Source organism: Larus michahellis, chromosome 2 (assembly GCF_964199755.1).
Source record: "Larus michahellis chromosome 2, bLarMic1.1, whole genome shotgun sequence".
Classification (NCBI taxonomy): domain Eukaryota; kingdom Metazoa; phylum Chordata; class Aves; order Charadriiformes; family Laridae; genus Larus; species Larus michahellis.
The window spans coordinates 50,339,475-50,361,421 of NC_133897.1; the positions used below are offsets into that span (position 1 = coordinate 50,339,475).

Below are 21,947 nucleotides of genomic sequence, written 5' to 3' on the forward strand. Positions count from 1 at the left end.
GCATTTACCCACTCCATACTCAATACTTCTGAATATAAGTTCTGCAGCTATGCTTGACTGTACTTTTTAAAATTAAAGACATTAAAATTCCTAAATGTATACAAAGGAGTTGATAAAGTGTTTTAGAGAAATTAGTTCTACTAACTTAAAAACAGTACTTATAAAATTACTTAGAACCCCTGTACTTTGGAAATACTTCTCTGCAAGAGCAGTTTCTGGGGTCTGAGAGTCAGGGTGGGGAGACTGGAGAAGGGATGTGGGACTCCCTATTACCGCAGCAACCCAAACAGTTATGAGATCTCATTTCTTGTTTGGACATTATCTGTTTAAGACCAACATCTTCAAGGAAACCCCCAAGATTCACACCTGAACTTTGACTGATAGCAGTAGAAAGAAGATCCCCCCGCCTGAAGAGTTTTGTTTTGCTTTGTTTTCCCAAAGAATCTAACTGTATTTAAAAATAATGCATTTGAAAAGCTAAAATACTGAATTCTTTATTATGATGACGGTGTTGGTATAGGAACTGGTCTTAAGATTCAACAATCAGACACTAAAGCCTGTGGCTATGGCAACCCTGGCTTCCTGTTGTACTCCTCACAGCACAGCAATATGTCAGAACACAACATTGTCGAACTAGAGTTTAAAAAAGCAAGCTCGGGAAATTTATGTAATGTAATTCCACGGAGCAAAAAATTAAAACACCCTAGTAAGGTGACAAAGTTTAAAACAATGAGGATTTCCAAAACAGCTTAAGTTCATACCATAGATGAGTAGTACAGTAAGAAAACTGAAGCTGTGGTTTCCCTCCTGTATGCTCTCAAGTCCACCATGTGCTTAAGTTGAACACGGATTTTAGTTCAGTATAGTTCAAATCCTGAAAATTTCACGCTTTCAGGTCAATACCGTCGCATAACCAAAGCAAGCAAGTAAGAAAGATACCACAAAAAAAACCCAAACCCAACCCCAACCTAATTTTGGTCCTCTGACACTACAAAGCAGGCTAGTGTGGCTTGTTTATTAGACGAGTTAGCACAGGAATAGGCATACTTGCTTATACGAAAGCATACTTCTTCAGGATCTCCAGGCATGCAGCACTCTGTTGGAATAGTAGTTTCCAGCAAAACAAAAATGCAGTTCCTCTAGGCACCAAACCAATCTGACAGCAAGATAGGAGAAATCTGGACTAAGATTTCACAGCACTAATTCCAACAGGTTTTTAACCCCAGCTCAGTATAGTCTGGTCTACTTGTAGGTAAGCCATTTTGTCCAGTATCATAGGAAATTATTAAAAAGATGATCACAGTGGTATGTTCTTCTACCAGAAGACGAGAACGCATGCAAGGAGCTGTACATTTTCATACTTTCCTCTACAAAAAGTCCTGTGTAAGAACTACCCATAGCCATTTTGTTGTACGATTCCAATAAAATAAAGTCCAACACCCTTGAGAACAGCAGACTGTAAAAACCTTTCATAGGAAATCAGAGCCAGATAGGAAACTCGCTCATGCAAACAAAAGGCTCTTATATGGGATAACTCGTGCTAAGTAAGATAAAGAATCATCTCACCTGTAAACTCAGCACAGAAAGGCAACTTTCTAACTTATTGTTAGAATCAGAGCAATGAAAGGGAAAGACAGTAAAGGACAAAATCACAGTGGATAAATATCCATGGTTTATGGATCATTCAAATGAAGTTTTTCTTTCCCCCAGTAAACTGCATGTTTTAGCAATTAGTATTTTAAAAAAAAAAAAAAAAGGTTTAACTTCACTTAGGTTTCTTCTCCCAAGAGAAGTATCAGATGTAAAGGAATGGTGCAACAACTTAAAACAGATTTTGACACTGCTGCGGTTCCCATCTGTGTGTGTTCTGGTAGAACAACGCAGGGCGCTTAAGAAAATTACTTGTTCTTCTAGTTACGGCATTTAAAGAGGTCTTTGAGAAACTGAACTCAAAGTTTTTCTTCATACATCTCTAAAAATTCAGGCCTCCTTTGCAATTAAATTATTAAATCCAGTGGCTACAAAATAATCAAAAACATGTTTGCAAGTTGAAGAAGTACAGTTCAGACATCGTGTCTAATCATTATGTAAAATGCTCATATGTTGCACATACATTGCATCAAAATTACTCCCTTGGGCCTGGAAATAGTATAAATATGCATTTATGCAGGACATTTTTCATTAAGTAATGCTGACAAGAAGCTTCCATGTTAGCTCCTATGATTTATGAAGAGAATTTTGAAATGTTTATGCAACCATTTTTTTAAAAAAAATACATTTCATATATAGAGAGGTATATATACACACACGTATTTGTTATTTGAAATTATTACATAATGGTACTATAAACATGAAAAAAAAAATCCTGTTAATATATTTCCACATTAGGGGAGTATCGATCTTGTGCTCTTTGATTAAACTTCCTTAGAAAAAGACGATTGGAACTGATAACCAAGACAGTAAAATTTAAAGAGAAGTTGGCACTACTTTTAATTAAAACTTCAATACGGTCCCCTGTTTGCAATGTCACCTCTAAAGCCAGAAAAGGCAATCTCTCCCACTACTAAATTTTCCCTTTCACAGTTAACACTTAATTGATCATCAGGAGCAGTAGAAGGATCCTGAGTTCAGCCTGGCTTGCAATGACAAGAGAAGCCACGCTCACATTGTCAAATAATCCATGCTGGAACAACTCCCAGCTCTGTGTTAATTAAGGTTATAACTTGATTTTCAGGCTCTAAAGGAAACTTCCACAGCGGGCTGAGAGGAAGGAAGCAAGCCACCCTACAGAACTGAAGGAAACCCGTGTGACAATTTGCTATTGCGTATCACGCAGTAGTTCTGCAGCGAGTCCACCAGTATTAAGGCCCTACCATGCCCGATAACAAAAAAACAAAGAGATGACCCTTGGACAGAAAAGCCTGCAGTTTGACAACATGGGCAACAATCTACGAGACAAAATTAAATTCGCTGATCTACCAAAGCCTTGATGGCTGCTCCTAACCAGAGCACGTGGATGGCTCCACTGCAGCAACGCACTCCAAGCTTCCCACTAGGCTGTGGCCAAACAAGCAGCACCAGGTCTTCCTGCCTCACAGACCAGTGCTGTAGACAGGAGATTATATTTTATTCCTGTATATAAACTCACCTCCAATGGGAAAGAAAACCTTCACACCAGCATTAAAAAAAAAAAAAAAAAAATGTATTTTGACCCATTCTTTTCCAGGTGAGAAACATGGGTGTTTCCATAGAGCACATATTACAACCCTGAATAAATCCCTGATCCCCACTATGCGGATGGAAACGAGGGGGAAAAGTGCTCATAACTGAAACAAGGCTCTTGCTTCCTGTTTTTTCCCAGCACCTGCTGGTATCTTAATGCTTTCTCAGCGAACGAAACTGCGCTGCCAAAACTAGCAGAATTACAACAGAAAGTAACATGGCTGCAAGGCAGTCCGACACCCTCATGTGGTGGCCCCCTGGCTGAAACCAGCTACTTAAGCCTAGCGAAAGATAAACATACCCTGTAATGCAATTAGCTTCTAAGCAGAAAAGGGGTACAACGATCAGAAAACGATTTATTATCGTTTATTATCATCTATGATCACACGGTAAGAAATGAAACTACTAATCAGTGGTAGAATGTGTGTTCCAATTAAGTTAGCTAATTACATGATTGTCAGGAGGTGGACAGGTAAGGTCTGAAGTATACAGTAAACTGGCTTATAATTCACTCTTACTCTTAAGATTACCTGACGTACCTTCATCTGTTGTTCATTACTTTGATAAACTTGAAGTCCTTTGAATTAACCATGCTATGCCGGGGATTTGCCTTATATTAAACATTAAAAAAAACCAAAAAAATCAATGCTGTTCTGCATTTTCTAAGGATGAGGCTAAAGAACAACGCGCTTTTCACATATTTAAAAACATTTATCTTGTGATCTTTACTTGGAGATGCTTCGCTCTTGAATGCGGTGGAGGACAACTTCTGAATGTGTCTCCACAAAACCCCACAAAACTCGGCAAGATGTGTGGTTTTGAGAACCATAGTGAAGTTTACAGAGACTACGCAGAGATGTGTGACTTTGCTGACACGCTCTATAAAAAAATTTGCTTGCAAAGGCAGGAGCAGAGCCCGGGTCGTCTCTTTTGACAGATCTCTGAGCATCCCGTTTTCCTCTCACGCTGCCTCCCGAAGGGTGACCACCTGCTACTCCTCTTGCCTCGAGTGCCAAAGACCTGCAAGGTTTGCCGAAACATGCTGACCTTGCTAAAGATGCACGCAGGTCTCAGTCTAGTCGTACACAGGGAAGACCGGGTTTGGTTTGGTTTTTTTTCTTTGCAGAAGGAATACAGAAGCTGTGGCTCCTGTGCAGGAATGCAGGCTGTGTCTCCAGGGCAATTTTTGGTTTATTGAACACATTACTCCCAGCTTCTGAAATAAATGAAGCAAGTGCTTCAGCCTCTAGATAGTCCATTTTTCACTCCTTGCAGTGGGGCCACAATAAGGCAGATGTGCTGTGGACACACCAGTAAGAAATCACAGACTGAAAAAAAATTGATAACGCACACGTCTGAGTTATCCCTTCATAGTCGTCTTAATCATTACGATGCATACATTTCACATCTCACCATTGCAGCTTAAATCTGCTTTATTTATCTTTGTGTGTCACCGAGATACTTAGAGCATTAGCTCGTCTTTAACCAATCCCAACGATTTTCTTTTTGTAGCCCTCAAGCTTCTACGGAATGTTAAAAATATTAAGAAACTGAAAAGCAAAAAGACAAGCAGATCACTAATGACGCAAAGAACAAATGTACTGTATTAGCTGATAAAACATAATGTCGGTCAAAATATCCAAGACCACTGTGATCGAACTGAACTGTATCTTTTCTCAACAATATCCAACTCCCATATTTCAAGGTAAAGCTAGCGAAAGGGAAAACGGAAAAGTGAAATGTTACCATGGAAATGTTTGACACCAAAGAGAAATGGAAGGTCTCTAGGAAAATGGTTCAAGTTTTAAATAGCAGGTATCCAGTGTAAGCACAAAAGCATAAAGAAAGCAGTTACTCTGGAGAGCACACGTTACATTTTTCTTTGCATACAGTTACTTGCCTGTTCATCTGCCTTTAGTTTTCTCAGTACCTGGACTACTATTTGCAAGCTGGAATTGCCAGTATTTTTACTTGGAAATGAACTGCCAGTATTGTCTTCAAAAATGTAGATGATCCCCCCCCCCCGTTATAATTTCAACACTTGGTTTTAATGGTTGAGCCCTTTTCAATCTAGCATTGCAGTCGAGAGTCTGCTGCAGTAAACTCATGTAACAAAAAAAAAAAATATTGTAAATTTGTGCCAGCTATGCCAAACCCAGCAAATTAAAAGCTCAACTTACATTTCAAATGGATGCAATTACATGAAGGTACATAACTGCAAAGCAGAATTACTCAAACAACTAAAAGCAGTAACAATCATAGCCTGTAATTCTACAAGGTTCACAATCCCACGTTAGATTTTAAAGATTTTTTTTAAAGAACACTTTTCATTCCCACTCATGCCATACTATGACACAGCAAAAGTTGTGGTTCATTTGGGAATGAAACATGAATACACCAATGATGAATACAGCAGGGATAGTTTAAAGTCACTGTCTTCTCCAGAAAGAGCTTAGATTTAGTCCCTTTAAGAGATCAGTGAGTAATACGTATTTTAAAAGAAGCCCATCCTGCTGAAGGTAAGAGTACTTGGAAGTCATTTAAAGACAGCAAAGGGATTTTAAAAGCCTGTGACAGTGAAACATTATGTTTTAATTCCCTGCTGAGAAAGAAACTTTCAACTACAGAAAATGGCAGAAAAATCATGACCTAAGAGTAAATTCTCCACATATACCAAAAGTTTTCAGTGATTTAGTGAAACGGGAAGTCTGAGCAGCCTACCCTGTTCTGTCATTATCCTTTATTATGGACAGAAATGAATTTGAAATTAGCTTAAATTTAAATTAATCAAGATACTTATAAAATTTTCAGAATATTTACTTCAACTCCCTAAATATATTTGTTAACCCTAGGAGTAATATGAAGTATCCCTCTTGTGACGCTCTGCTTCAAATACTAAATTCATTTTAACTTCAATTACAGAAGCACGAACAGTACTGGCATAATAACATCAAGTAACATCTCTCAGATGATGTTAGTGAGTATTTATTTACATAAACTAAACCAGGACCACAAGATCCCCTTAGACATATCCGTGCTGACTCTGAAAGGCAGATTTGGTTTCAGGGTGGTTCTTCCTCCCTCTGACAGCACCACTATGGATTTTAAAATATTCCAAATTAGCATTTCTTGTGTCCTTCTTGTAATGAGGCCAAACAGGTTGTAAATACACAGAAAAAGCCATTTAGACACGGTGCTTTTACACACAACTAAGTTCTTGGCATCAAATGAAACACAGAACCTGAACGGACTTCTTGCAGTGGCTTTGTCTAAACCAATTAAAAGGCCATAAGTATTTTGTAATCTTTCAATGTAAACTTATGGCAACAGGACCAAGTGGAGGAAAATAACTAAAAATTGTGATAATGTTGTAATAGGAGAAAGCCAGGCAACTCAACCTCATGGGAGGAGCTTATTATCTCTTGGAAAAAAAAATATTTTTCTATTGCAAGCCCAGACAGACTAACTTAGCAATTTGTTTTAAAGGGGAGGAAAAAAAGAATCACAGGATGGTACAGCTCCCTGTCATAGGAAAAAAACAAAGCTCACTTAAATTTTGATGTCAGCTTGAATTAATTCATTTTAGACTCACGGCAATATCCCATGACACTGCAGGTTTTTTAATTATTAGGCATAAAAGCAGCAGCCTTAATAAATCCCAACAGTAAGGATAACGGCAGAATCACTGTACTTCCTGCAGACTCTCAGAGGCAGTAACTGCTACATTTATTCTGAGGGCAGCGTTCAGATCGGAGAAGAATCTGCAGAAGCATCTGGAGACAATTATTCAGCAAGAATTAAAAGCAGAAGAGAGCTGTGAGATCTGCGTCTGAAAGGAGGAAGCCTTTCTGCCCTGGGAAGGGCACTCTGCCAGTGCAGAGGCTCTGAAGATTTGCTACATGGGTTTTGGTACCACAGAGCATTTTACTCCATCCAGGAAGACGATGCACTAGCGAAAGCCAGTCATTTTAAAAGAGGAACGGAGAGGCTTTTCTGCTCGTCTTATATGTCAAAAAAGGGAAAAAAGCCAAGCAACCAATATGTTGCTGTTCTGATGGGATTAGGAAAAGTCACATCACAGAGAAGCAATAAAGCTATTTAGCACCTGGTTCCCCACCCCAACTCTCTTTAGATTTGCCAGAATCTTTGCTACCACAGGGAAAAGACATTTTTAGCTAGAGGAAACCTTCACAAAAGCACAGTAGGGCAGTTATGCTTTCCGGCTCGGTTTAACAGAAACTTCCCACTACCGAAGAAATTCTAACTAACACAGAGTCCCAGTTAAGAGCGTTCTCTTAAGAAGCTAATTCTTTCCCACCAGATATTGCCTTTTTCTTTTTTTTTTCTTGCAAAACACAAATAACAGAATTTGGGCTGTCCCATCTATACTGCTTAAATAAATTTCCTCAGCAGGCAGAGTACCTCTGCAGAATGATCCAGATCTTAGACATGAAGGGCAACATTCAGTTTGCTACATGCTGATTTTATCTTCCATAGGTTATAACAATCGAAGTTGTAACACACACAATAAAACACTTAGGATACATGTTAGCTGACTATTTCTACAATCCCTGCTAAAAGGAAATGACGTACAGAATCCCAGTTCTCACTTATATTAAGCTCTTGTTCCTGCCTCTGGTACCCCAGATGCATTTTCTTTGTAAACTTCAATCTTCTGGTCCCCAGGGAAAGGATGGGAGGTGCTGCTATTTGTAGTAGCACACCCATTGCTGATTCCATGAACAGGATTTGCTGTGATTTAAGAAAGCCCACCACAATGGACCAGGTTACTTGTGAAAAATCTCATGAAAAGAGAACTTTCAGAGTTTATTATATCAGGTGTCTGAGTTCAACCAAATCAGCTTGCCTCAGACACAAATCTTGACCAATCCGTTAATTAGGATGTATGATAATCCCAATCTATGTGTTAACTAGGAGAAGCACCATTTATAGATTTTTGCCTCACTATTAAAAAAAATTATTAAACCTATGAAATCTAGTATCTAAAGACAGCTACTACGGAGGAGGTGTTTCCCTTCACTAAATGGAACGCTTTATTTTTGTTCTGTTGTCTGGTGTTTTTTGATCAAGATTTCCCATCTGCTATGTTATTGACCAAGAGAATTTGCCAAAGAGCTCTCCTCGGATTCCACTCCCCTGGACAGGAAAGGCCGCTTTCCTCACAGGTGTCTCTCAAGTTCAGTTGCACTGCCTTGACCACAGGAAAAACACACCACTGCAGTACCAGCAGTAATGATCAACTTTTTCAAAAGTCTACAGTTTTTTTGATCCGATGGAGGAAACCCCAGCTCTGTGTCCCCACCACCCTGCCATTTCCGCATGTTATAGCGCACAGGGAAGCATATTCTGAGTCATCTTGATGCCTTTCTGACTGTGGACCTACCTGTGGGGTTACCCCATCCTCCAGCAAACCAGATTAACTTAACGCTCTTCTGCCTTGGAAAGCCCTTCTTCAAACTCGTATTCTGGCCAAGAATAAGCAGGCTGCAGAGCACACATGGACACACAGTAAGGATAACAGAGAAAAGTAGACTGGTAATATCCTACTTCTGATAGATGAGATGAGACTCTGGACTGATCCTTACAGAGGATTCAGAAGGAGAAAAGCTTTAAAATGTCTCACCTAGTTAACTGTATGGCATATCTGCGGTTCCTTATTCAGACACATTAAGATTATCAGAGCCGGGAGCCTTTTGAACCCCTGATTTCCCACATGGAGCCTGTCACAGCCATGTTTTTTATTCAGATACTCCAGGTCCGTATGACCTCAAGTGAAAAAAAATAATTATACAAAGCCCACATGAATGCAATTTATCAAGGTAGGGATTATCTGTCTTTCATAATGGAGCAAAAAATGGAAAGGCAGGTTGACCTTCTCAACACCAGATGGTGAGCAAGTTATGAGTAGGACGCAGAATCCAGGTCTGCCTCCTACTTCCTCACCTGATGAATTCTGTCACCTACAGAGCAATAAAAAAAATTTACTCCCTCCATGTACTATAAAAAAACCCATCTACAAGCCCTCATATATGCCTGTTATATAAGGCACGGAGAGACATGAAGGAAACACTCTTTTCGTCTGTAGCAGAATCTGTGTATTAATTTTCTACCTTTAAGCATACACTAAAGCTGTGTTTTGATTTGAAGTTCTTCTACCCTTCATAAACCATCCAAAGACATCCGAAACACACAGAATCAGCATCAGCAATCATCCAGCAAAATGGAAGCGTGCAAGTAATTTTGGAAACCACGATGATGCCTTTATAACCTAAATGAAAAGTGTGGAAATAGCAGACAGCTCTCGAGATTCAGCACAATTCAGAAGCCACCGCCTGGCTTTGTCAATCGGATTGCGTACATTCACTTTCTATTTCAAAAAGTAATTCTGACAACTAACACTTTTCACCTTAAGTAATGCTGGGGCAGCAATTTTTTCATGTGTTTTTTGAAAACTGGAGGAGTATAATTTGAACTGTGAGGAGCAGAATCTTTGTGTGACAAAAGTTAACAAAGCCCATGTGAAGGCTAAACCGCGTACTGGAAGGCACCCAGTTATACGAAGCGAGAGGGTTCAGAAGTGGTGCTGATCTGTATTTGCATTCCGGTAGCACCTATCAGCTCTACCGTACCTGAGAGTCAAGCAGACTGTAGAGGTGATCCTTCCCTGAGGAGCTCTACACTTAAACATAAAATAATCGCCACAATTGTCTATTCTATTTCACCAAAAAGGGATTGGGGCATGCAAAGTTTAACACAGCTGCCCTTAGACAGAGATGCTTAGACAGACAGGAAAGCTGGGAGCAAAGTCCTGACTTTCAGAATTTCGAGGCAGTAATTTCCTCATGTGACTCCCCAATATCAGCAACTGGAGCATCTGAGCAACCGCAGCTGGGGGATGGACACTGCCACACTCAGCGCAAGCCTTCAAGAGTTGACATATAACGCTCATTTAACACAATGCTCAGCATCCCTTTGAAAGTCAGCAGATTTAAATAAAGCACTCAAAAGAGCCTGCAGGGCTGGAGTCCTGGCTATCTCAGATCAAAGAGGATTTCTGTCCTGAAACTCCTTCCTTAACTTTTTCACATCCAGATTAATCTGGATGCTATCACTGTAGCTAGTCCACACTGATTATCTGAGAAGTTTATTTGGCAGCCGTTAATCCTACTATCAAAAGTGAGCTGTCACTTAAAACAAGTGTCACAAAAGCGGTTTCACTACAGCGAGCTCACCAAAGTGCACGGTTTTGAATTGACCTCTGCATTTTTCTCTATTATTATTATTACTATTAATTTTATCTAATTTTTTTAAAAATCTATTCATGCAACAGGCATATTATAAAGTCCTAACCAGCCAGCTCTGGAGCTGGAGGTCTGCTTTTGCTGGGACTAATTATATTAAGACCTGGAATACGGTAGTGTATGGCGCACATGAGGCAGGTATCTGTCAAAGAATTTGCAAATTATATACTGGAAGCATTGTTCAAGATCCTGAATGTTACCCTCCAGTGACGCTAATCCTTTATGCAGATGTGTGCTGTTTAATTGCCAGTCAGGAATTATGGTGACACGTTACACGACTAGTTTTTCAAACAATAATCGTGCTATTCCCCCCACCCTCCTCCTTCTGCTTTTCCTGTCAATCTCCTTTCACTCTATTTTGTTGCTCTTTCTCTTGCCAGAACCACCTTCTTTGGTAGCAAGTGGAAAACTTTTAAAGTGGAAAATACGGTATTTAAATGTACTGCGCAGAATGGACTCAAAGAACCACGCTTTCGCAGGTCTCATAACCAACCCTCGCTACCCAAAGTCTGTGTAATACTGCTCCGAAAGCTGTTGTTTCCCAAGAATATTCGATCTCTAATTATAATTTCCCTGATGAGACAAATAACCATTATTGCCACACTATGTTTAGGTGTTTTCCATGTGAGTGGTCTAGTTTCTGTACTCGGAGAAACAGTTCCGGGGAGCAACATTCACAGAGACAAATCTAAAATATTAACCACAAATTCCCTTACATCCAATGGCCCTTCGATCCTAGAAGCAAAACACAAGAAGGCATTTTGACATAGGTCATGGAGCCTAAGGCTTAAAGGCACCAGTTGCAACGTTTGGTTTTAAACATGTCACAGAATTACTTCCCCTCCAAAAAAGAACGGCTCCGGATTTCCAAAGCATGGGAGATAGAGACATTCAAAATGTATTTCACAGTGGGCAATCTTCAGAGCACAACACTCTACAGTTTTCCCCCACTCCTCAGGAGAACTTCCAGAAGCATTTTTGATCAGAAATATGCACTGCCACCACAGACAGAGGTCTGGCTACCGCTGAGTTTGCGGGGTTGGGCAAACAAGACAAACTCCTTCCTTGCCTCTAACAGCTATTAATGCACTTCTTATCTTGCCACAGACTGAAAGTGCTTTTGACAATTGCAACTACCTGAGATACAGAGAACCTAAGAAGTCCCCTCGGTTACGAAGCCCTGCAAACATGTCAGTGAGACAAAATTACAACTGTGGCTACTGATGCAGCTTCTACCATCCTTTACACTATTGTCCTCTACAAGCATTCGTTCAAGTTTCCACACTCCAGGCACTATTCTACAAGCCACTACATTGACCAGACAGGAAAAAAAAATGAACACAAAGCAAATCTGTAATCAGCAAATTGAAGACAACGTGAACCTTGACATCTTCATTACCCTGTTAACCTCACATAAAACCTCAGACTGTGACAGATGATGGAAAAAGAATATTTCTTAAATGAACAAACTCTTTCATTCACCACTAATTATCTTCTGGGAGCATCATGAAAAGAGATGGAAGGCTCTCTCAAGCTGGGGCCCAGAGAAGTACTCCTCAGTCTTCACATCAATGGACAGGAACAGAGATGAAACCTAAAAGAACCAGTACGGACATCGGGCTTCCACATATTGCCAAGAGACATCACTCACCAGAATACAACAAGCTTTACAGCATATTAAATTTCAAATCAAAACAATGAAGGCAGGCAGTATTACAGATCCAGCAGCAAAGGCCACCTCACGACCTTCCAAAGATTGCTTCCCCAAAGTGGAAGTGTTCAGCCGAGGAAGACCACCACTTGGTCACAGAACAGCCCCTTAACAACAGCACCAACAAAACCACTTCAGAAAAGTGCTAGCAACTCCCTGTTGACATCCAACAATCGAGAATCAAAAGTCAAACCACACCATGGTCATTCCCAGAAACATATAGGAGTTTTAAATATTTGGAGGGTGGGGGGGTATGGGGAGAGCAAAAGACACATTTGGTATGATTCTGAGGAAAGGTTGCAACTTCAGCTCCCACGTTTCAGGCAACTGAATTGTGATCTCTCTCAGGCTCCTTTGCAGAATTTCCATGTTGGGCCTCATCATTTTCCAGTCAAAGCAAGTATGGGCTTGTAAAGAATTTCCATTTTTACTGCAGCACCTTTCTGATGAGAACCACGCACGCTATAAATTCAATACTAATCTGAAGAGGAACAGGAAGCTTTGTTTTGCTATGATCAAAGAGCACTTTCAAACAGTTCACAACTTCTGCAATCAAGTGTTTTGTTTTAAGTCAGCTTTTATTTAGGCACCTCATCAAAATTTGATCTTCATTTCTGAAGCTGTTTCTGCAAAAAAAGATACGACAACCTGAAATGAATGGAGATGCAAACTCAAAAGACGGCTTTAGGTCACAGATGGTTTTCCCCTTACGTTAACATGATTTTGTTTGTGGATACAGAATAAAAAGAGTTGTCTATTAGCTCCCGAGCTAAAATGAACAAGATGCTTGCCTGGACAGCTGTAGCAAAAGGTGCAGGTGTGATGTAGGATACGAAAGTGCATGAAACGCACTTCCAGTACAGGTAACTCTGGCAGGCATCACCACTTACTGCACGATCCATGAGTGTAGGGTCATATTTTGAAAGTGGAGGGGGTGGAAGATGCAAGAAGTGTCATTAACTCGCCAGCCAGACTCCCGCGGTGCTTATCTGGAGTAACACTTCACAAAAACCTAGTATGCTACTACAAGAAAGTACAAGAAAGCCATACATTTAATTCTGCACACAAATTTTGGAAACCCTGTCTTTGGCAGAAAGACAGGGCAATTCCTTTTTTCACCTTCCTTCTCCCCCAGGTCACAGAAGCAGGATGAGTTACTGCCTGGTGAAATATGTAAATGTACGATCGATCTCATGGATTCTTATTGAAGATACAAAGCAGTAAGTGCTTAACTATCTATTTAATGTGAGGGGGGGTCTGAAGAATAAGAGCATAGAGGGACTTATTTATTGATCTGGTTAAGCTTTTTTAAAATGACAAATTAAATTCTCACTTTAACTTCTTTGGTAACACAAGGACCTTTTAAGAGGGTACTATTCTTTATTGCAAAGTGCATTAGCTAGAGGAAAGACACATTTGTTATTGCCATTCACAGCTAGTGGCTGCCAGTCTGGAGGACTTCCAATTTTATCACCAAGAAAAAAAAACCCTCTGCTAACCACAGCATTTATAATGCTTCTAAGGGTACCCACACATAATTGGGCAGCTGTTCACAGTTAACAGGATAAATCTTTTGGAGGAAAAAAGCACTGAGGAGGCACAGAGGGTCTTTCATCCATAGGAAGTGGGATAAAAATAATACGATTTGGCAGAAACATCTGAATTACTTGTGGACTGCGGAAATACTCTTTATATATAGTTTATAATGACAGACACAGAGGGGCATACAATAGAGGTATAAAGAGTTTCCTCTCCTTGGGAGGAGTGTATGGGAGCTAAACCTATGTGGTGCTTAGGTGGGAAAAGACTCTTCACTGCACAGACCTCCTCTCTTGATGCCCAGTTCCTTAAATTCACAGCTGTCCCCACCAAACATTATGAACCCAGCACCTTCAAGGTCAAACTTCCCAACTGGAAAAAGCAAAGAGCGTGCACATGGACTGGCAGAGTACAGGCCAAACACTGACTTCGCTCTTGGCGGTAGCAATGTTGGCGCCAGCTGGAAGAAGTGACTGATTTCTGTGCTTCGGCAAAGCTTGATGATTGCACAAATACAGCAGGAGAAAACCTGAAGACTCAGCAAATGCCAAAACAAACATATATCAAGTCAATTAGCAATCTTTCACTATTGATAATTTTAAAATGTTTAATGGTACATCCACGTGTCAGAATGACAGGCTGTTTTTTGACATGATGTAACTTCTTTTTTTTTTTTTCCTTATTCTTGGAGGAAAACCTTGGCTTGCAATCCTTTACTACTTCACATGTTTGTAAATTTGAGCCCTCTAATCAGATATTGCCATCTCTTGTTCTCCCTGGTTTGACCACCAGGAACCCCACGTCTTCCCCAACTGCCACCACCCCAACACAGGGGCTGTCATGGCCCACAGCCCTCCAAGTCTGCTCCTGCAACAGTAGTCAGTGACGGGGCGCAGAGCACATGAAGTCCCAGTTACAGAATTGGCGCAAGGGGAATTCTTCCCTAAACTCTGCTTGATACTTAAGATTTCATATTTCAGCTACTGTATGGGGTGATGTTCTCACTTGCCACTTAAGTGCCCACACTTGAAGGATCCTGTGTATTTCTTATTAGCCTTCAATTTGACACCTTCACTGAAAGCCCCTCAGCTTTTGCAAAACTGAAAGGCTAAATAAGTCCGATCTATACTTTGTATGCTGCTTATTATGTGGAAAAACTGTTACATCCTTACATATTCCCCTCCTCCCAGTACAGCAGTCCCAATATTTTTGCACACTATTTACACAACATTTAATCCTACTAGGGAAAATGTTTGGTAACTTTCTCTTATTACGACCTGCCAAAGGTAGGTGGGGCCAAACACAGGCAAACATTTCTTTATTAACATTGAAAATAAAGCTGTGGTACTGTATCCTCATTCATTCCCTACAAGAATCCAAGCACACGCTTTTCTATGCTGCTGCAGCACACCAAGAAAAGGTTTTAACTGTGCTGACTTCAGCAAAACTTCTATAATAACAGTACATTAATAATACTTAGCACTTTATAGCCATAGCATTTACCTTTTCAACCATTGACCTCCAAGAGCTCAGCACCATTAAATCCATTCTGCACATGGGGAAATCTGAGACACAGAAACTTCCCCAAGGTCACTTGACAATCAGGTGAACAGCTAGAACTGGAATCCAGAGCTCCGAAAACACAGATTAGTCCTCCAGGCACTCAGCCACACGCTCACTTCCGAGGCTACTTAAAGCTAGAAAAGATTGCCTAATTAGCACTTGTATTTAGCCATTTTAATAGACCTCTCTTTCTTACTCTCCTCTTCGATTCCATTTTTAGATACTGTTCATAAAGCAGCATTGCAGTCTGCTGTGTGTTATGCAAGTACAGCTTTATTCTGTCTAGCAGAATTGAAATTCTTCACAGTGCATACTTCAGAAATAATTAAGACAGATCAGGATAGCAAAAAAACCCAGCAGAGATCAACCTGCCAAAGCAACCAGTTTGCACGGTTCTCTCTCCCCTCCTCCAGCTAGGGAACAACTAAATAAACCCAAGACTGTTCCTGGCTCTTCTGCAAAACCCAAGCTATTGCCCTTGCTCTCCATGGGTACTGTAAGCAAAACAATACGGTGTCTGTGATGCACTGTGATGCATAAGCATGGTAAGGAGACCGAGATCAAGAGATGGGATACAAAACAGAGAGATAGTGATGGAAGAAGGAGGAGGAGGAAAACTGCGATAAAGCAGCAGGCATTTTTGGAAAGAATTGCATCGATTTCTACAAGTATATACAGCTGAGGAAAATAATTTTCACTGCTATTTACTTGAAGTTAGTAAATCCCTTAAGAACAATATGAATGGAATCTTCAGAGTACTTTTAAAAAAGCAGAGTAAGACCCATATAGGTCCAGCAAAGACAACATGCAAGAAGAGCTAAAACTTATCTTTTCTGCTATGCCACACAGCAAGTGAACATTCCTAGCCAACTCTATCTCAGAAGGAAAAACACATTTCCTGGCATTTACATGACAAAGTCACAGCTTCCAAGTTCTGGCTAATGTCAGACGAGGATCTCAGGCAGCAGAAATACCCAGCTCTCGCAAAGGTATGCACAAAGCGGCAAGCTTCGGTTGAGGCAGGAAACCTAAAAGATATTTCAGGGTCCTTTTGCCAGATGGTTTAGCCTGCTTGAAAGCAAAACAACATTGCTAAGCAGCAATATACATTCATCAGCCTTCCACAACTAAGTCCTGAAACAAACTCTTTTGTTACAGCCAAATGCATCAACAAATACAAGGTTCAGTTATTAACAAGGAGTGCTTCATTTTCTCAGCTACCATCCCAAGGTTCTGACAGATTTTGGTTCTTTTTTTCTTTTTTCCCCCCTATAAGACTATAAAGAGTTTTATACTAAAACTTACAGCAGCTAAGCAGAAGGGATGTATCCTTTGGCAAGCTAAAATCACATCTACCATCAACTTCACTATGTTTTCACAAAAATGCACTCCGTTCTGCTGACATTAACGTGCACTACAGTGAATGGTCCCACCTAACAAAACCATCTGAAATATAAATATTTTATTTAGGACTGTTCCTGGGGCTTGCAAAGCTCCAGTCTGTTTGAAGGGTATTCTGTTTGCCCACTGAGCCTAGATTTTTATTTTCTATTGCAATTTTCATGTTATCAGAAGCATTGCTCCATTTTTACATTAGCATCAATCCCAATACATCCTAGTGAGAGACAAATGTACCGGGCACTGTAGGTAGAGTAGGCCTTAATAAATTTTCTTCAAGTCTCACTGTAACATACATTTTAAAAAAATCTAATGCATATCTAATTAATCTAATTCTAATTAATTTTCAAATTCCAGTAAGACAATTACATTTGCTACTGATGCAAATTGTTAGAGTCTTGTTAGAACCCTACCTTTCAACTGGGCACCACAATAAACTCAGAAGAAACTGTAAAGAACATTAAAAAATAACTCCAGATTGAGAGTCTATGATGATAAATGACATTCTCTTGCTTTCTATTTTTTAAAGCAACAGTCAAATTGGGAGTATGAAAACAAACAAACAAAAGAGCAGTTCTCTTAAACATTCAAATAAATCTGAGCTGCAAACCACCAGCGTGATAATTTTTGGGACCCATTTTGAGCCACTCGGAACGCTACTTTGACTGCACAAAGTCTAAGCGTATGCAGCACGGCTGTGTTTTTCATTAGTTAACATCATTAAGGAAAAGAGACGCAGCGCCTGGGTCGCTGTCTCTTAATAACTGCCATTGGCAAAGGACCATCAAGAGCAAAGCAGCTCTTATGAAGCAGGAATATGACTTCCTGCAGACCGGGTGATGCTCCCTTACTCACAGCCTGGCTCAAGGGAGCGAAGCAAGGCGCCACTAGAGGATGAACTTTCATCATCTGAGTGAGGGTTTTGAGAACAAGCTAGAGAACCACACAGCAGATGGATGTGAAGGCATGAAAGAATTAGGCGTCCACGCTCCCACTCACAAGAGACAGAGACCTCTTGATATGCAGATGGCGATACCAGAAGAAGGGAACCAAGAATGCGGGGGGATTCATGAACGACAGTGATGAAAAGCTGAGGTGGACGGCCACATGTTTGTGTGCCTTATTTTGGATGGATCTGTATATACCTCTCCTGCAGTCTAGAAGTAAAGCATGATTGGTTTAGAAAGTCTGCAAAAACATGCATTTTCAATAGCTTACACTAATTTTTTTTTTTTTTTTTTTAGTGTAAGTGTTAAACCGGAAAGCAGAGTATCACTGCCTGGGTGTTCTGGGATATGGCTCCTTGGGGGTTGGAAAAGAAAAAGGTCTCAGACAAATGGAAAGCATGCCATATTTCTAATAAACGCGAAAAGAGCCCCCCTGTCTAGCATCAGAAGTAATAATCAAGAGGGTAAAAAAAACTGTGCCTGGAATCTACTTAGTCAAGAGGACTTCAGAGATACAGACCTCAGCAAGCTGCCTAAACACATTGTCTTATGGATGTCTAACAAGGAGCCATTGTACAAAGCTTTGGAAGAACTAGAAATGCACTACACACAAATTGAAAATTTGAAATGAATAATATACAACTTTATCATAACATACTTAGAAATTGAGAAGATACCTATATGTGAGAAAAAAAGTCCTAGAACACTAATAACAACATCCAGAGATAAATCTAAAACCAAAATGCATTAGAAGAATGTGTATGAAGCCTGGAAAACTGGGAAAGTGAAGGAAGGTTCTCCAGCTCCTCACAAGATCCACACAGACAGTGCTGTAGAGACACTTCTGAGCACAGAGATTCTATAGTGAGCTGAATCTTGTAACTTTTAAAAGATGCACTGTAACAGGAGATGTGCTTTAAAGGAGTTGAAACACCAAAATTTTCACTGGTTTATTGAAGAGTTTCCTGCTTTTGGAAGAAGCAGAAACTAACTTTGGGGCACAATTTTCTACAAATGTTCTATGTTTCAAATGTTGACCTGCTTATTTGCTCTTTGATAAATGTTAATGTAAGTCTTTGACTTGAAAGATGAAAATCGACTTCCACAGAACAGGTATCTCCACTAGGGTCATGCCTTGAGAGACTAACTCAACAGGTCAGATTTTCTTCAGTATCAAGATCACCTCGATGCAGGAATCTACCAGGAGACTATTTACTACCTGCAAAAGTTGATGCCACTCTTTTGGAGGAAGACAATGGGAAATAAGATACTCTAAAGAAAAGGTTACAGCTCCCAGAAGGGTTTTAAATCTGAACTAAAGCAATGTTTATACAATGAACTGCCTTACAAAATATTTTAACCATCCCCAAGTCATTAACTCTGATTCCCACATCATACAAGAACTTTTCAGAATTTTCACATGTGCGGACAAAGAAAACGTATCTTCCAAGTAATTCACCAAATTAGAGTCTCAAGCTCTAATGCATAAGTTGAACCATCTTTACAAAAACAATTTATGCTGAGAATGCTTTATAGCCTTCTGTACAGCAAGAAACTGCTTCTGACATCAGAGAACTGGTTGATATATTCTAAATACATACTAAAAATAAAACTCAGGATTATTCGAGCACTGCTCTAGAGCAGAGCTGAAGAGCACAAGCAGATCATTACAGGAAGTCTGAACTATGTATCTTTGTACTTTTCCAGTTCATCTAAACACTTTCTGCACAGCAGAGAATTACAACATTAACTCTTGTAGAATTAAGCAAAACCATATAGGGAGGGGGAGGGGAAAAAAAAAAAAAAAAAAAAAAAAAAAAAAGGAGAACAACCCGAAAATGCAGTCCCCTCAGATATTTCTAGCTCACTATCTATTGTGCAGCAATATTTAGCAGCAGCTAAACAGAGAACCACCTCCACTACTTGTGCTAAAGGAAAAAATAAGAGACATAAGAAGAGCGCTGGGGAGGGGCAGGAGAGCACAGTCCATGCTCCATCTGAGGGATAAATCGCTGAGAAAGTGACAGGAACTCACAAGACTGTGGTGTTTCCCCTTGTGTTTTTCCCTGGAAGAAATACTGACTGATAGTTAAAAACAAAAAAACACACTACCCCCCCAAAATCAAAAAAAGCCCCGACCAAACCAAAACAGCTCAGCAGGCCCTGAGGAATGCCAGCCCCTGCTTCCCCTAGAGAGATCTGTAAGTCACACGGTCCAATCAATAAACCAGATCATAAGATGATTAGCAGCAGTGTCAGTTAATTTATTCGCTGAAAAATAACTCAAGCTGCGTCTCAGGTCTCATAAATACAGAAAACATTTATAACTGAGTGAGAGGTGGGTGACTCTGAGGGCTCCACAGGATTGTGGGAAAAGCACTGACTTCAAGGGTCAGAAAAGGCATTTTTATAATACAGCTACAGATTTTTCTTCTGAAATTAAATTCTTCTGAGACTTTTTTTTTGTGGTGTCAGCAAAAACTATTTTAAGTGCAGTTCATCAGCATCTGCAAACCTGTCAGCCTGTTCTGCTGCCCAAATGGGTGAACTCAGGAGAAGTGGAAGGAAGAGGTGTAATATGCAACGGTCGAATGACTAAAGCAGAAACAACCACTGGCTCCACAGCTCTCTGTGTCGCTGCAAAAGATACTCCTGTTGTTCTTCTGCCTCCTCACTGGAGGAAAGAGTTTGTGTGGAGGTTTTCCAAGGTAAAAGGCAGGGAAGGAGCAGGTGCCCTGGAGAATACAATCTCCTTTGGCTTCAAAGGCTGGCATTTGGAAACACGACATCCTCTATCTGGGATCCCTATGATTTTTAGGCCCCATGACAAAGGGCACACGCTTCATTCACAGATACTATGTGGAAGCTTAAATTCCAAGTGGGTGTTGATGGGAAACAAGTGGGAGCAATGAGTCTTTGAGGAGCACAGGAATCATCCTGTCTTCTCCACTAACGGGGAAGATGAAGAATAAAGAGCCATCTTTGTCACATTTGCTCAGCTGTTTTAGTCACCAACGGTCAAAATTAAACTATGAGGAATTGGGCTATTTCATTCATCCTTTTTGTCAGTGTAGAAACACCTTGATTGGTACTACACCACCAGAGCTAAGGCTGCTTTTGGAACCTGTCCTGCAACACAGACAAGGACTATCACAGTCACCCACCAGGGAATGGCCCCTTTGCTGCTGTTGTGTGTTTGCTTAGATTTGCTTTGTTTTTCTGGTGCTATCTTTAAACATGTTGGCTATGTTAGCCTCGAAAGGGTGAGATGGTAAATCCCTGATACCCTCTGCAAATAGAAGCCTGGCAGCATTTTCTTAACAGATGTTAAGAATCATAATAGGTTACACTGCTATTTTCTCTGGTTATTTGCCAAAGTAAGCCCAAAGCATCCCCACCAATAAACTGGCATTTAGAAAAGCACTCCAAAACACAGTCACAGCTGGATGATCTATTCACCAATCTTCATCCTTACACTCCCCACCCATCAGTGGGATTTGCTGCAAAATGATTAACTGCCTTACCACCATCTGTGCTCAGGTCCCATTAGTAACCCAGGCATTTCAGCAGATCCCAGCCCTGCCCAGGCTAAGTCCAATTACGGCTTGCTGATTCATCAGTCCAGCTAAGCAAGCCTGGAAAACGCAACAGGTAACCAAACGCTCTCGGAACAAATTAACCTCTACAAAAAAAACCCTGTACGTCGTACCTCAGGAACAAATCAACCCCTACATAAACAGGCACTTCGTGTACTATCCCGCCAGCGTTAACTACCGACAAATACAGGGGAAAGCTCAGGTCAGGCCACAGCTGCTTTACGCAGGTTGCTGAACAATAGGCCCTTACCTTGCTTGCTGGCAGACACTGCAGATCCAAGCCTTCTCCTTCTTCTGGTAAGAACTGCAGCTCTTGCAGATGTTGTACTTGCAGTCTTGGCACTGTCGCTTGCTGTTGATAAGAAACGTGAAAGGGGAACAGCAGCGAATGCAGCAGTGCTCGTTGAACTTCTGCTGCTTAGAAAGGATGCTGCACTTGTTACCCTCTTCATCCAACTTCTGCTTCATTTCGCTGCAACGAAAAGCAGGAGAACAAAAATATAAACAACATTTCAATGGGAAATCTCCTCCTCTTTGCCCTTCTCCTCCTCCCACATCTTCATGTTCCACTCCTCAAATAACTTTTGCAGGTGTGAAGTGTCAGAAATGCATATTCTAAATCCGGAACTGGGAAACAAAAACTCCTACA

General features: G+C 40.5%; 1 protein-coding gene across 5 annotated transcripts in view; it reads right to left on the minus strand.

Moving 5' to 3' along the window:
• Positions 1-21,947, minus strand: part of MYRIP (myosin VIIA and Rab interacting protein) — a 235,759-nt gene that overhangs the window by 101,523 nt on the left and 112,289 nt on the right. For all 5 annotated transcript variants that reach the window (XM_074575268.1, XM_074575264.1, XM_074575265.1 and 2 more), the window contains one exon: positions 21,549-21,770. In XM_074575268.1, coding sequence (XP_074431369.1) covers positions 21,549-21,770 — 222 coding nt within the window. The remainder of the gene's footprint in view (positions 1-21,548; positions 21,771-21,947) is intronic.